Source organism: Hyperolius riggenbachi, chromosome 1 (genome assembly GCF_040937935.1).
Source record: "Hyperolius riggenbachi isolate aHypRig1 chromosome 1, aHypRig1.pri, whole genome shotgun sequence".
NCBI lineage: Eukaryota > Metazoa > Chordata > Amphibia > Anura > Hyperoliidae > Hyperolius > Hyperolius riggenbachi.
The window spans coordinates 270,623,497-270,640,559 of NC_090646.1; the positions used below are offsets into that span (position 1 = coordinate 270,623,497).

At 44.3% G+C, this 17,063-nt stretch overlaps 1 protein-coding gene across 1 annotated transcript in view; it reads left to right on the plus strand.

Moving 5' to 3' along the window:
- The first annotated feature begins 3,968 nt into the window (after nt 1–3,968).
- Nucleotides 3,969–17,063, plus strand: part of MRPL1 (mitochondrial ribosomal protein L1) — a 61,627-nt gene continuing 48,532 nt past the window's right edge. Inside the window, exons 1-2 of the mRNA XM_068233566.1 lie at nt 3,969–4,053; nt 8,635–8,752. Coding sequence (XP_068089667.1) covers nt 3,969–4,053; nt 8,635–8,752 — 203 coding nt within the window. The remainder of the gene's footprint in view (nt 4,054–8,634; nt 8,753–17,063) is intronic.

The following is a 17,063-nucleotide window of genomic DNA, read 5'->3' on the forward strand; positions in this document are numbered from 1 at the left end:
GTGGACTGATTAGGCTGTTTCTGAGCGATCCGCCGGATCAGTCCACCGACAGACTGTACACACGCTGTACTGTCTGCTGAAAACACGCCCAGCAGGAGGTGACGACGGACCCGTCGTTGCCTTTGATCAGGCGTGTGTACGGCCCTTTATCTTTAAACTCAGACTAAGATAACCTACGCTAAGGACAAATGACCATAAGAATCAGGTGAGGCAAAAGGCTAAAATAATTTTTAGTGGCAATAGATTACAACAAATGCATTCATCCTTCACATTATAAAGCAGGGCACAGAACGGAGTTTTATTTCTTGCCTCTTACCAGAAGATTAAAGTGGACCCAAATTAAAAATACAAGATTTCAGAAATACAATCTATTTTCTAAATTATAATAATAAATAGCAGCCTTTTTTCAGCTGCATGATGCCAAATATAAAATATTTTACATTTATTGGAGGAACCCCTCCCTTCCTTTCATATTGCCGGGACAGAATCCAGCAAACTGGGGGAGTAGGTGGTGTCTGGCAAAGGAGGAATTGCTAATGGCTGCCACCTGTATAACCGTAGTTATGCAAAGAGAAGAGTGAAAAGCATGCACTGAAATGCTCATAGGCTTGAAGGAGCGTTTATTTATCTTTGTATGTGTCTGCATCTAAATGTTTTGAATTAAAAAAAAGTTTGGTTTGGGTCCGCTTTAAGGCAAATTCACACTAGACGACAGTTGTGCCGTGTACAATCCACTGTAACTGTATATTGTGCAAACTGTGGCTATTTATTTATTTAAGTATTTATATAGCGCAAACATATTATGCAGCGCTGTACAGAGTATATATTGTCTTTTCACTAACTGTCCCTCAGAGGGGCTCACAATCTAGTTCCTACCATAGTCATATGTCTATGCATGTATCGTGTAGTGCATGTATCATAGTCTAGGCTATGGCACTTAATATAGATCTTCTAGTTTTACCAAACTTCATTACAAAGAGATACTAAAGGTACCCCTATATCTAGCAATGATGGGCAGATTTGACCAAGAGACAAATCTATCTCTAATCAAATCTGATCTGTTGGCTACCCATACACCGCAGGCCAATTCCCAATCAATTTCATGCTGAAATTGATGCAGAATCAGCCTTGTGTACCACATCCACCACCTCGCCGTCTCTCCTAGTGTGTAAAGAGACAACCCCGCCCCCCGTGCCCATTGCATTACCTGTCTCCTGCTTGTCCGCCGCTGGCCCCAGATGCACTTCTCGCTCCATACATGCACCTCACGTGACTGCCGATGTATACACAGGTGTGTGTTTGACGTCACACACGTTCCCCGTTACTCCAATCACCTGGGGCGCGTCTATGGAGCGAGGAGTGCACCTGGGCCAGCGGAGGACAATCGGCAGCCATGGGCAATTAATGTATAGTGCACTGGGCACCGGGGAGGTACATTATACATTAAGGAGGACAGCGTCAGGGGTCTCCTCACCTTCGTCGCAATATTGCCCCCCCTCGCAAACAATCGAGCAAGTCTGCCCCACATTTTGCAGCTTGTCTGACAGATTAATGCGACCAATGCTGGCCCAAAATTGGTTACACTGTCAATCGGGCATGCACTTGGCAGCACTGATTTTCATCCGATTCCAATTATAATAATCAAATTGGCTGACCAAGTCGCCTGATATATGGCCACCTTAAAGAAAACACGAGGTGAAAAAAAAAAGTGATGAGATAAACAATTGTATCTATTCTTCTCCCCCCAAAAATGGCTTTTTTTTAGATATCCCAGCTTTATTTTATATTTAAATCTACTTTTTAAGTTTTTACTGTTTCATTGTGTATGCTCAATAACACATTCATTAAAGTATGTGAGAGCTAAAATCTATTAACTATTGAACCTTTTTATCTCTTTTCTGTGTTCAGAAGTCATTTTCTGCTAGGAAAGTGTTTTGCAGTTGTAATACCTTATCTATGAGGGGTCTGCTACAGTGGTTTGCAAAAGTATTCGGCCCTCTTGAAGTTTTCCACATTTTGTCACATTACTGCCACAAACATAAATCAATTTTATTGGAATTTCACATGAAAGACCAATACAAAGTGGTATACACGTGAGAAGTGGAATGAAAATCATACATGATTCCAAACATTTAAAAAACAAACAAACTGCAAAGCGGGGTGTGCGCAATACTTTGTAGAAACACCTTTTGCTGCTATTACAGCTGCCAGTCTTTTAGGGTATGTCTCTACCAGCTTTGCACATCTAGAGACTGAAATCCTTGCCCATTCTTCTTTGCAAAACAGCTCCAGCTCAGTCAGATTAGATGGACAGTGTTTGTGAACAGCAGTTTTCAGATCTTGCCACAGATTCTCGATTGGATTTAGATCTGGACTTTGACTGGGCTATTCTAACACATGGATATGTTTTGTTTTAAAGCATTCCATTGTTGCCCTGGCTTTATGTTTAGGGTCGTTGTCCTGCTGGAAGGTGAACCTCTGCCCCAGTCTCAAGTCTTTTGCAGACTCCAAGAGGTTTTCTTCCAAGATTGCCCTGTATTTGGCTCAATCCATCTTCCCATCAACTCTGACCAGCTTCCCTGTGCCTGCTGAAGAGAAGCACCCCCAGAGCATGATGCTGCCACCACATTTGACAGTGGGGATGTTCAGAGTGATGTGCAGTCTTAGTTTTCCCGCCACACATAGCGTTTTGCATTTTGGCCAAAAAGTTCCATTTTGGTCTCATCTGACCAGAGCACCTTCTTCCACATGTTTTCTGTGTCCCCCACATGGCTTGTGGCAAACTGCAAATGGGACTTCTTATGCTTTTCTGTTAACAATGGCTTTCTTCTTGCCACTCTTCATAAAGGCCAACTTTGTGCAGTGCACAACTAATAGTTGTCCTATGGACAGATTCCCCCTCCTGAGCTGTAGATCTCTGCAGCTCATCCAGAGTCACCATGGGTCTCTTGACTGCATTTCTGATCAGCGCTCTCCTTGTTCGGCCTGTGAGTTTTAATAAGGCGCCTTATTTGTGGCTACAAGCACTATTAGGCACTGCTATTTGGCCTGAGGAAGTGGGTATGCACCCACGAAACGCGTTTGCCAGTGCATTAAAATTCTATTAATACGTGAATTTGTCTTCATTGAGGTAAGCCACCTCACTTTTTTCATTTTATTTGTTTTTAACGTATTTTATCTGCTCTGGGCGCCTCTTCCCCCTTTACACTGTACAGTCTGACCTGGTCCTGACCCAGGCAGAAACTGTCACTTGCATACCTGAATGTTAGCTGTTTCAGGCAGAGATAAGTAAAAAGGAACACAGCATAGTTATTTGTGTGCTCGGCACTGTACATGCACATGTCTATCTCATCATGTCACATCACCTCATGTATCCTTTAAGGCTTAGAAGCAGGGTTGTTTCTAGCCTTTTTGTCACCCCAGGCAAGAAGTCCTGTACACCCCCCCCCCCCCCCCCCCCCCAACAAACACACACACACAATCTCCAGAGGCTCTCCACTACTTATGCTTAGGCAAGTGGCTAACTTTTGCATATGTTTTTTCAGGTCAGATCACAGGTTTGTTTAAACACATTTACGGTTATATCTCATAGATCTGTACACGAGTCCTAGAACAAATGAGAATGGAACGGACAGGGGGATTTGGTTCCGATAGCACGGTGTAATATAAACTGGGAACTGCTCTTCCTCGTAAAATCAGCCCGACCACCATCTATGCATGGCTATGCACAGTACTTCTTTGCATACTTTGTTAGGAAGCATAAATTGTTGAGTAATAGCCATAATGGCCATATAGTCACCACTGTATCCGTATCTACACCTGCAGTAGATTAGTTTAGCACTTGCTGAAACATGATGCATAGAGACTCCCAGCGTTTGTTTGCAGTCGGTGCTTTGTACAATCATGTGACAGACCACTGGTGCAGTCAGCTGCTCTTCCGTTCCTGCGCTAGCCCCGCCTCTTCCTTAATGTGCCGGTCACGCCTCTCCCCTCTTGTCACTCTCCTCCTCTGGGTCATGGCTGCTTCCAATGTATATTGCCTGCTGCGTACAGGTCAGTCAGCCTCCTTACCTCGCACGTGTACTAGCGCCGTGTGTGCTCTGCTCTACATACGGCACACGTATTGAGCATACTGGTGTCTGCCAATAGCGTGTTGTAAGATTCAGCCATGCTTTCTGGCTTCTGCTAAACACCATGCATCTGTTCTGACAATATCAATGTAAATAAGATATGAAAATCTGAACGACTACTGTGTTCAGCTTCTCTAGTGCGTAGTGGAAACCCTTCTAATCTGAGTAGGAATTTTGCACAGGAGTAATCCAGTTCATAATCTGTGTCTGATGCCTAATTGCGTAATAGATTAGCTGTTGGGCAAAACATTTAATAGTCCCCGAAATTGTTTAGCAAAGTTCCAAATCTGACCACATTAAAGGACAACTGAAGTGAGAATATCGAGGCTGCCATATTTAATTCCTGGTCTCTTCGGCTGCAGTAGTGTCTGAATCATGCCAGAAACAAGTATGCAGCTAATCTTGTCAGATCTGACAATAATGTTAGAAACACCTGATCTACTGCACACTCAGGGTCTGCAGCTAAAAGTATTAGACGCAAAGGAGCAGCAAGACAGTCAGGCAACTGGTATTGCTAAAACTGAAATAAGTATGGCAGCCTCCATATCCCTCTTGCTTCAGTTGTCCTTTAAGGGCTTTTCATATGGGCAGCTGAAAAGTAGTGAATTCACCACTTGTCAGCTGCTATTCTGCACCGACTACATAGGCAAATTGGGGGGGGGGGGGAGGGGGCGATTACAGCTGCCCAGAATCCCCCCTCAGACCAGGGCCAGTGCAGTGTCTGGGGAAAGGCACAAGTTGAGCCACCAGAATATCTGATATCTGTTAAATATATGTAAACATATACAGATAAGAAGTATGTTTCTTCCAGAGTAAAATGAGCCATAAATTACTTTTCTCCTATGTTGCTGTCACTTACAGTAAGTAGGTTTTGGATCAGCCCAGCTCCTTATGGGGGATTCTCACGGTTTCCTTTATTTTCGAAAACACTTAGGGCTCTATTCATAAAAAAATTGCGGTAAATCTTGGGAGGGAAAACACTGCATCAGTATTTTAGACTTTTGTGTGCTAATTCATAAAAAAGTTTACAGTTGCGATAAAAGGTCAGGGAATTCCCGAACTAAACTGGCGGTGCTGCCTGAGTTGATACATTTCCTCTGTGCAGACAGTTACAATAAAAAAGGCAGCCCCAACTTCCCTTTAGATGTGCATTTTTTTAAAAACTGCCTCTTCTTGCCCTGAATCTTCTCTGAATCTGTCTATTAGTCTTTGTAAACAATCTATTTAATTGCAGCAGCTTAGAAGAAGTTCAAGAAATGTTACACATGCAGGCTTTCTGATGTAAAATTTATCTGAAAACAGGTACCCAAGAGGTTAAAAAACACAGCCTGGGTATTCCGGAAAGCCTTTTTTGTACTGTTCTCACTGCTGCTGCCTGGTAGGGTGTCTCCATTAACTTAGCTGTTATCCGCTGGCTTATCGCATTTTCTAAGCAGACGGTATTCTCTGTCCTGATACCGCCTTCTCTAATCTTTATGAATTTACATGTAGTGACATTACCGCACAAGGCGGTAATTTCCCGCACTGCTCAGGATTGTCAGCTTTTCATACGGAAACAGCTTTCATGAATTGACACTTTGCTAAATGGTCAGCTATTTTGAGCATTACCGCATGCGGGAATGCTTTATGAATAGAGGCCTTAGTGAAAGGCAGTTGCTCCGTCCAACTGCCAAAAAAGTGTGGGATGAGCAGGGAAGGAGTGTCTATAAAGAATAAAGGCTATGCTGAGAATCCCCCATGGAGAGATGTGCTAGCCTAAAACCTGCCGGTAATGTCTGATTTCTACTAACTACTACTATTTATGGCACATCTTACTCTGGAAGAAACATGCTTCTTAACCTCCCTGGCGGTAAGCCCGTGCTGAGCACGGGCTATGCCGCCGGAAGGCACCGCTCAGGCCCCGCTGGGCCGATTTGCATAATTTTTTTTTTTGCTACACGCAGCTAGCACTTTGCTAACTGCGTGTGCAATCCGATCGCCGCCGATCCGCCGCTATCCGTCACGCCGCAGCCGCCCCCCCCCCAGACCCCGTGCGCTGCCTGGCCAATCAGTGCCAGGCAGCGCTGTGGGGTGGTTCGGAGTCCCCTTTGACGTCACGACGTCGGTTAACGTCATCCCGCCCGTCGCCATGGCGATGATGGAAGCCCTCCAGGAGATCCCGTTCTTTGAACGGGATTTCCGATCGCCTCCGGCGTTCGGAGGGGCTGGGGGGATGCCGCTGAGCAGGGGCTATCATGTAGCGAGACGAAAAAAAATTAAAAAATAACAGCTTTGCTGCCCCCTGGCGGATTTTAATAAACCGCCAGGAGGGTTAAAGGGGATCTGAGATGAAAAACTAACTATAACAAGTAACTTGTCTATATATCTTATCTAAAGTTTAGATAGTTTTCACAGCAAATCTAGCTGCAAACGGCTTCAATAGAATATGATTATTTCTTCCTGTGATACGACAGCAGCCATGTTGTTTGTAAACATTACACACAGCAAGCTTATCTGCATCTTCAGCACTCAGCCTGTGAAAAAAACCCTAATCCCCCCCCCTCCTCCCCTCTGCCTCTGAAATATCTGGCTAGTAATACCCCCCCCCCTCCTCCTGCCCAGACTGAGCTCCCATGAGCCCTTGCTACTGTCTGAAAGTGCCTTGGCTCTCTGAAAACCTGTGGGAGTGGTTTATTTAGTTTATAGGGAATTAGAGCATTAAAACCAAAACAAAAAAAGTATTTGGCTCGAGGAATGCCCTATAAACAATAGGAAAGGAACACAATTATGCAATGAGTAAAAGTTCATCTCCAATCCACTTTAATATATGTTTACATATATCTTAAATGTTAAGATTTTCACAATAGTGGTCCTTTAAAGGGGAACTGAAGTAAGAGGTATACAGAGGCTGCCATATTTATTTCCTTTTAATCAATACCAGTTGCCTGGCAGCCCTGCTGATCCACTGCCTCTAATATTATTAGCCCTAGACCCTGAACAAGCATGCAGCAGATCAGGTGTTACAGACTTTAAAGTCAGATTTGACAAAACTAGCTGCATGCTTGTTTCTGGTGTTATTCAGATACTACTGCAGAGAAATAGACCAGCAGGGCTGCCAGGCAACTGGTATTGATTAAAAGGAAATAAATATGACAGCCTCCGTATACCTCTTACTTCAGTTCCCTTTTAAGTATGTCTGTTGTTATTGTCCTTGTGTACCTCTCGGCCCCAGTCCTTAACTCCCTCCTCACATGTGTTCCTGACTGCTTGTCTGCTATATCCTCTTTCATGACCTCTCACTTCTTAAAACTTAGTTAAACAGAATGAATCATTTTTCCTCCGTCTCCGTCCACCTATCTGCCTGAGGTAACAATTAATGTTAATAACAACCCCATAACTTCAGTTCCCAAAGCACGGTCAATAGGAGCAATATTTGTCTCTTCTCTCACTTTTATTCCTGACATTCACGCTCTAACCAGCTCCTGTCATCTCCAACTCAAAAACACATCTCACATTTGACCTTTTCTCACTCAGGTCACAACTAAATTGTTAATGCATTCTCTTATAATATCTCATCTGGAATTTTGTAACAAACTACTTTGTGGACTACCAACTAACAATCTGGCAACGCTCCAATCTCTACTGAACTCGGCTGCTCGTCTCATTCATCTTCTCACTCTTCCGCTGCTGCTCCTCTCAAGCTCTTCATTGGCTGCCAATTAACCAGAGGATCCAGTTCAAACTCTTAACACTAACTTACAAAGCTCTCGACAATCCCTCTCCCCTGTATATCTCCTCACTAGTCTCCAGATACCAACCCAATTGCAATCTCAGATCTGCACATGACCTAATTTTGTCCTCCTCTAGAATTACCTCCTCGCATTTACATAACGTGATTTCTCACATGCTTCCCCCGTCCTCTGCAATGCCCTTTCACAATACATCCGTCACTCTCCAACTTTTGATATCTTTAAACGCTCCCTCCAGACTCACTTTTTACGACAAGCATACACTCTACCTTAAGCGTTGACCAAAGGCCAAGTTGCATGCCTTCTAAATATCCTACTGCCTCTAGTTATGATGATTGTATAATACCCCACCTTTTGATTACCCCCGTGCCTGTAGATTGTAAGCTCGCATGGGCAGGAAGGGCTCTCTCACCTTTTGTGTCTTGAATAATGTTACATATTTTATTCTTCATGTTACTTTTGTCACTATAATTACCAATTCTGTATTTTGTACCAACTCTGTATTTTGTATATTGGTTTATACCATTGTCTGTATTATTATGTACCCTATGTTTTTTTCCTACTTTGTACAGTGGCGCCTTGGAATATGTTATGAATCAATAATAATAAATCACACTGCTTTTTTGATATTGTCCATGACTGTGCCGGTAAGCATGTCTGTTAGCATTGTCCTTGTATGTGGCAGTGCAACTAAAATCATTAGTTATGCTTTTTGTAGTGTGCACATCTGCATTACTGTAGCGTTGTTTCATTTTTGTTTTATGTTTAATTCTTAGCCATTTATGGCTGTCAAAGGCACATTTTGCAGCAAATGGGTTTCAGCACTCCATCATTCGTAAGTGCCAACAGAAGATGGACTGCAGTGAGATTCTATGCAAAACCTGCAGTTAAAAAGTGAGTATTTAAGGCCACACTCAACTTGATGGGACGTGTTGATATCTTTCATGTTTGACCATTTTGTTAAAATCTTCATGAAGTCATTTTTTTATGACTTTTTTAATCTGTTAAACAGATGGGAGAAAGTCTGCACCACGTATATAAAATTACACACTTTAATGAAACTGAAAAATCTAATACAGCATACATATTTTTGGACTGCAAGCCCTTAATCATATCTGATGGCTGTAATTGAGGCATTGTAGTCCTGAACATATCAGCAACAATGGATTTTCCAGTTCTGTAAAAGTATGTCTGTGCCAATGCGTGGCTTTGCCTGCTATGTTAGAAAAAAATGCTGCAGACGCTATTTTTTCTTACCCTGCACACAAATCAGAAGCAGCCTCTTGATTTCAATAGGCTGTCATTTTACTTCCGTATTCGCGTATGTTTCAGTTTACGTTTTGGGCTCTAGTGGAAATGGGGCCTAATGGACTTTCTTCCATCTGGCTTTGTATGCAAGGATCAGAGTCATCCTAGTTGTTCACTCTTAAAGTGGACCCAAATTTAAAAATACAAGATTTCAGAACTAAAATCTATTTTCTAAATTATAATAATAAATAGCAGCCTTTTTTTTAGCTGCATGATGACAAATATAAAATATTTTACATTTATTGGAGGAACCCCTCCCTTCCTTTCAAATTGCCGGGACAAAATCCGGCAAACTGGTGGAGTAGGTGGTGTCCGGCAATGGAGGAATTGCTAATGGCTGTCCCCAGTATAACCCTAGTAATGAAAAGAGAAGGGTGAAAAGCATGCACTGAAATGCTCATATGCTTGAAGGAGTGTTTATTTATCTTTGTATGTGTCAGAGTGGTGCAACTAAATATGGTTTGGTAAAAAATGTTTGGTTTGGGAACGCTTTAAAGGATACCCGAAGTGACATTTGACATGATGAGATAGACATGGGTATGTACAGTGCCTAGCACACAAATAACTATGCTGTGTTCATTTTTTTTCTTTCTCTGCCTGAAAGAGTTAAATATCAGATATGTAAGTGGCTGACTCAGTCCTGACTCAGACAGGAAGTGACTACAATGTAACCCTCACTGATAAGAAATTCCCCTTTTTACCTGTTTCTTGCTCTCAGAAGCCATTTTCTGCTAGGAAAGTGTTTTATAGTAGGGATTTCTTATCATTGAGGGTCACACTGTAGTCACTTCCTGTCTGAGTCAGGACTGAGTCAGCCACTTATATACCTGATATTTAACTCTTTCAGGCAGAGAAAGAAAAAAAAGAACACAGCACAGTTATTTGTGTGCTTGGCACTGTACAAACGCATGTCTATCTCATCATGTCACATGTCACTTCGGGTATCCTTTAAGGTGGTCCTACACGGTAAGATTGCCGTGCAATGTGGTTAACAGATCAATACTTATCTGATCTGAGTCTGATCAGAGAGGGATTGAATCCCCCCATACACTGCACTCATATTTTCAATACCTTTCACCATGAAATCTAATGTAAATCAATGAAACCACAGGTCTGCACTTTTCGCTAAAGTGCAGTGCTATGGGCTGTTGATCTACTGCTGCTCCCCAGCTTTGTCTGATCAATTAAAATTTACCGTATAATTGTAATTTTGATTGATTATTGCCGCAAATCGAAATTAGGATTGATGCGGTTTATTGCATCACAGATAATCAGCAGATTCGATCAGCGTGATTGACGGCCTGCTTTAGCTGCTGTGAAAATCAGGCAATGTTTGTTAAATTTGCACAGAATCGGTTGAAATGTAATTACACTGAACACTAGTCCCTAAGCAAAGGTGGCATGCAGAGTTGTGGCAGCTGAGCATAAGAATAGTGGCTCTCAGCTCTCCAGAATCCAAAGCCAATTTAGCTTCAGCAGGCAATCCTGTTTTTATGATTAGATCGCCCTCTCTCGTCACGTTACTACATGAGGGTGCTGCCGCCATGGAGACAGAGAAACCTGGAGAGTATAAATTGCCGGTAGAGCCTGGAGGGGTGAGTCACTTTGCTTATGCTATGCGGCCACTACTCTGCACCTCGGGGGTCCTGCCAGCCACACTCACCAGCCCCCTCTCCTGGCTACGGCCTCCATAGCAGCTGCTGTGGTGATCCCTATGCCACTGCCGTCACTGTAACATGGATATACTTAGCCCTGTTACTTGCCATAGCTTGACTTATGAAGTGGTATTGTCACTCTTTATATGTACATTCTTAACCACTTCCCGACCGCCGTATTGACAAATGATGGCCGGGAAGTGAACCCCGCAAGGACCGCCGTATAGACAAATGGCGGCGGTCCTTGTAGGGGCATGGGCGGAGCGATCGCGTCATCCGTGACGCGATCCTCCGCCGGCGCCCGTCTCCGCTCACCCGCGGCAACATCCCGCCGGCCATACGGAAGCGCCGACGGGATGTTAACCCGACGATCGCCGCATACAAAGTGTATAATACACTTTGTAATGTTTACAAAGTGTATTATACAGGCTGCCTCCTGCCCTGGTGGTCCCAGTGTCCGAGGGACCACCAGGGCAGGCTGCAGCCACCCTAGTCTGCACCAAGCACACTGATTTCCCCCCCCCTGCCCCCTGATCGCCCACAGCACCCCTCAGACCCCCCCCCTGCCCACCCCCCAGACCCATGTTTACACCCAATCACCCCCCTAATCACCCATCAATCACTCCCTGTCACTATCTGTCAACGCTATTTCCCCCCCCCCCCTGCCCCCTCCTGATCACCCCCCCACCCCTCAGATTCTCCCCAGACCCCTCCCCCCCTGTGTACTGTATGCATCTATCCCCCCTGATCACCTGTCAATCACCCATCAATCACCCCCTGTCACTGCCACCCATCAATCAGCCCCTAACCTGCCCCTTGCGGGCAATCTGATCACCCACCCACACCAATAGATCGCCCGCAGATCCGACATCAGATCACCACCCAAGCGCAGTGTTTACATCTATTCTCTCCTCTAAACACCCACTAATTACCCATCAATCACCCCCTATCACCACCTGTCACTGTTACCCATCAGATCAGACCCTAATCTGCCCCTTGCGGGCACCCAGTCACCCGCCTACACGCTCAGATTGCCCTCAGACCCCCCCTTATCAATTCGCCAGTGCAATATTTACATCTGTGCTTCCCTGTAATAACCCACTGATCACCTGTCAATCACCTGTCAATCACCCATCAATCACCCCCTGTCACTGCCACCCACCAATCACCCCCTGTCACTGCCACCCATCAATCAGCCCCTAACCTGCCCCTTGCGGGCAATCTGATCACCCACCCACACCAATAGATCGCCCGCAAATCCGACATCAGATCACCTCCCAAGTGCAGTGTTAACATCTGTTCTCTCCTCCAAACACCCACTAATTACCCATCAATCACCCCCTGTCACTGCTACCCATCAGATTAGACCCCTATCTGCCCCTAGGGCACTCAATCACCCGCCCATACCCTCAGAACGCCCTCAGACCCCAGCCCTGATCACCTCGCCAGTGCATTGCTTGCATCTATTCCCCCCTCTAATCACACCTTGAGACACCCATCAATCACCTCCTGTCACCCCCTAGCACACCTACCCATCAGATCAGGCCCTAATTTGCCCCGTGTGGGCTCCTGATCACTCGGCCAAACCCTCAGATCCCCCTCAGACCCCCTTCCGATCACCTCCCCAGTGCATTGATTGCATCTATTTTCCCCTCTAACCACCCCCTGAGACACCCATCAATCACCTCCTGTCATCCCCTAGCACTCCTATCCATCAGATCAGACCCAATACAACCTGTCATCTAAAAGGCCACCCTGCTTATGACCGGTTCCACAAAATTCGCCCCTCATAGACCACCTGTCATCAAAATTTTCAGATGCTTATACCCCTGAACAGTCATTTTGAGACATTTGGTTTCCAGACTACTCACGGTTTTGGGCCCGTAAAATGCCAGGGCGGTATAGGAACCCCAGAAACTGATCCCATTTTAGAAAAAAGACAACCCAATGTATTCTGTTAGGTGTATGACGAGTTCATAGAAGATTTTATTTTTTGTCAAAAGTTAGCGGAAATTGATTTTTTTTTTTTTCACAAAGTGTCATTTTTCACAAACTTGTGACAAAAAATAAAATCTTCTATGAACTCGCCATACACCTAACGGAATACCTTGGGTGTCTTCTGTCTAAAATGGGGTCACTTGTGGGGTTCCTATACTGCCCTGGCATTTTAGGGGCCCTAAACCGTGAGGAGTAGTCTAGAAAACAAATGCCTCAAAATGACCTGTGATTAGGACGTTGGGCCCCTTAGCGCACCTAAGCTGCAAAAAAGTGTCACACGTGGTATCGCTGTACTCAGGAGAAGTAGTATAATGTGTTTTGGGGTGTATTTTTACACATACCCATGCTGGGTGGGAGAAATCTCTCTGTAAATGGACAATTGTGTGTAAAAAAAAATCAAACAATTGTAAATGACAATTGTTTGATTTTTTTTTTACACACAATTGTCCATTTACAGAGAGATTTCTCCCACCCAGCATGGGTATGTGTAAAAATACACCCCAAAACACATTATACTACTTCTCCTGAGTACAGCGATATTTCTCCCACCCAGCATGGGTATGTGTAAAAATACACCCCAAACGCATTATACTACTTCTCCTGAGTACGGCGGTACCACATATGTGGCACTTTTTTACACCCTAAGTACGCTAAGGGGCCCAAAGTCCAATGAGTACCTTTAGGATTTCACAGGTCATTTTGCGACATTGTTGGTTTCAAGACTACTCCTCACGGTTTAGGGCCCCTAAAATGCCAGGGCAGTATAGGAACCCCACAAATGACCCCATTCTAGAAAGAAGACACCCAAAGGTATTCCGTTAGGAGTATGGTGAGTTCATAGAAGATTTTATTTTTTGTCACAAGTTAGCGGAAAATGACACTTTGTTAAAAAAAAAACAATTAAAATCAATTTCCGCTAATTTGTGACAAAAAAATAAAAACTTCTATGAACTCACCATACTCCTAACGGAATACCTTGGGGTGTCTTCTTTCTAAAATGGGGTCATTAGTGGGGTTCTTATACTGCCCTGGCATTTTAGGGGCCCTAAACCGTGAGGAGTAGTCTTGAAACAAAAATGACCTGTGAAATCCTAAAGGTACTCATTGGACTTTGGGCCCCTTAGCGCAGTTAGGCTGCAAAAAAGTGCCAATCATGTGGTATCGCCGTACTCGGGAGAAGTAGTATAATGTGTTTTGGGGTGTATTTTTACACATACCCATGCTGGGTGGGAGAAATACCTCTGTAAATGACAATCTTTTGATTTTTTTTACACACAATTGTCCATATACAGAGTTATTTCTCCCACCCAGTATGGGTATGTGTAAAAATACACCCCAAAACACATTGTACTACTTCTCCCGAGTACGGCGATACCACATGTGTGGCACTTTTTTGCACCCTAACTGCGCTAAGGGGCCCAAAGTCCAATGAGTACCTTTAGGATTTCACAGGTCATTTTGAGAAATTTTGTTTCAAGACTACTCCTCACGGTTTAGGGCCCCTAAAATGCCAGGACAGTATAGGAACCCCACAAATGACTCCATTTTAGAAAGAAGACACCCCAAGGTATTCTGTTAGTAGTACGGTGAGTTCATAGAAGATTTTATTTTTTGTCACAAGTTAGCGGAAATTGATTTTTATTGTTTTTTTTCACAAAGTGTCATTTTCCGCTAACTTGTGACAAAAAATAAAATCTTCTATGAACTCACCGTACTACTAACGGAATACCTTGGGGTGTCTTCTTTCTAAAATGGGGTTATTTGTGGGGTTCCTATACTGCCCTGGCATTTTAGGGGCCCTAAACCGTGAGGAGTAGTCTTGAAACGAAATTTCTCAAAATGACCTGTGAAATCCTAAAGGTACTCATTGGACTTTGGGCCCCTTAGCGCAGTTAGGGTGCAAAAAAGTGCCACACGTGGTATCGCCGTACTCAGGAGAAGTAGTATAATGTGTTTTGGGGTGTATTTATACACATACCCATGCTGAGTGGGAGAAAGATCTCTGTAAATGGACAATTGTGTGTAAAAAAAAATAAAAAAATTGTCATTTACAGAGATATTTCTCCCACCCAGCATCGGTATGTGTAAAAATACACCCCAAAACACATTATACTACTTCTCCTGAGTACGGCAATACCACGTGTGGCACTTTTTTGCAGCCTAACTGCGCTAAGGGGCCCAAAGTCCAATGAGCACCTTTAGGCTTTACAGGGGTGCTTACAAATTGGCACCCCCCAAAATGCGAGGACAGTAAACACACCCCACAAATGACCCCATTTTGGAAAGTAGACACTTCAAGGTATTCAGAGAGGGGCATGGTGAGTCCGTGGCAGATTTCATTTTTTTTTGTCGCAAGTTAGAATATGAACTCACTATGCCTCTCATATCTTCTATGAACTCACTATGCCTCTCAGTGAATACTTTGGGATGTCTTCTTTCCAAAATGGGGTCATTTGGGGGGTATTTATACTATCAAAAACATGTTTGTCCACATTTTTCGCGCTGCATGTATACAGAAATTTTACTTTATTTGAAAAATGTCAGCACAGAAAGTTAAAAAAAATCATTTTTTTGCCAAAATTCATGTCTTTTTTGATGAATATAATAAAAAGTAAAAATCGCAGGAGCAATCAAATAGCACCAAAAGAAAGCTTTATTAGTGACAAGAAAAGGAGCCAAAATTCATTTAGGTGGTAGGTTGTATGAGCGAGCAATAAACCGTGAAAGCTGCAGTGGTCTGAATGGAAAAAAAGTGGCCGGTCCTTAAGGGGGGTAAAGCCCTAGGTCCTCAAGTGGTTAAAGGAATTATCAGGCAATCTAAAGAAAATAAGTGCTACTTACCTGGGGCTTCCTCCAGCCCCAAGCTCCCAGCACGTCCCTCGCCGCAGCTCTCCCTTCAACCGTTTGCCGCAGCTTGCTCCCGGTCCCCGGCGATGACGTCAGCCCGACCTCCAGGTCGGCCTGTACTGCGCCTGCGTGAGCGGCGCTGTCAATCACCGCCAAGTGGGCCGGAGCGGAGTGCGCAGGTGCAGAAGTACTGCGCCTGCGTAGTCCGCTCCGGCCCACGTGGCGGTGATTGACAGCGCCGCTCGCGCAGGCGCAGTACAGGCCAACCTGGAGGTCGGGCTGACGTCATTGCTGGGGACTGGGAGCGAGCTGCGGCGAACGGCTGAAGGGAGAGCTGCTGCGAGGGACATGCTGGGAGCTTGGGGCTGGAGGAAGCCGCGGGTAAGTAGCACTTATTTTCTTTAGATTGCCTGATAACTCCTTTTAAAGTAATACTATTGATTAAACAACTTTAATGCTTAATGTTTAATGCTGTATGTTAGGGCACACATTACTACAAGTGCCAGAAGCAATTTGCTTCCTCACACAGCTCTGCCTCTCTGCTCTAAAATCCTCCATCAGTTTTAGATACAAAAGTGTCAGGGCCCTTTTCCACCTGCAATCGCTAGCGTTCATGCTGTACGCTAGCGATTGCTGAATCGCAAAACCGGCGATTCCCCCGTTTGCGGCCACGATTTTGCTATGCTATGCACTACATAGCAAAATCGCGGCAATTATCGCTCCGCCGCGCGTTCGCGTTCCCGACAAAAGCGAATCGCGGTAGTGGAAATGACCTACCGCGATTCCTATGTTAAAAAGCAAACCGTAGCGATTGTAAAATCGCTAGCGGTTTGCGGTTTTGCGATTCAGCCAGCGCAAACGCGCTGGTGGAAAAGGGCCCTCAGGCTCTTAGAAGGCTAGACCATGTTCCTTCACAGGGGGTTTTGCTATCAACTCTTCAGTGTACAGTTTAATAATCACCTTGTTGAAAGAATCTTATTCAGATGGTGGCAAGGGGTTAAATATTCCAGTAATGTGCATTTATTATCTTTGCTTCTCTGATTGATAAAGATCCTAATAATGCCTTTGTAAACAGCATCTCTCCCTCTCAGCACTGCACCATATAACAGCCTACAAAGTAGATGCAGCCTGGAGTGAAAAGTCACAAATAAGCCAGTCAGTCAGGAATAGTGTATACACATCGACCTGCTAGTTACATTACAGCACATCTAGCTATATGTTACCTCAGATCAGCCTCCTCCTCCTCATTTCTCCTGTATGCTGTGACAGTGAAGTATATTTGTGAGCTGTGTGAGGAATGAAGGGTTATTTTTAAGCAGGGAGAGAGAACTGGGTGAATAAATAAAGCGCCCCTAGCACTAGTGGTAATGTGTACCCTAATATAGAGTATTAACAAA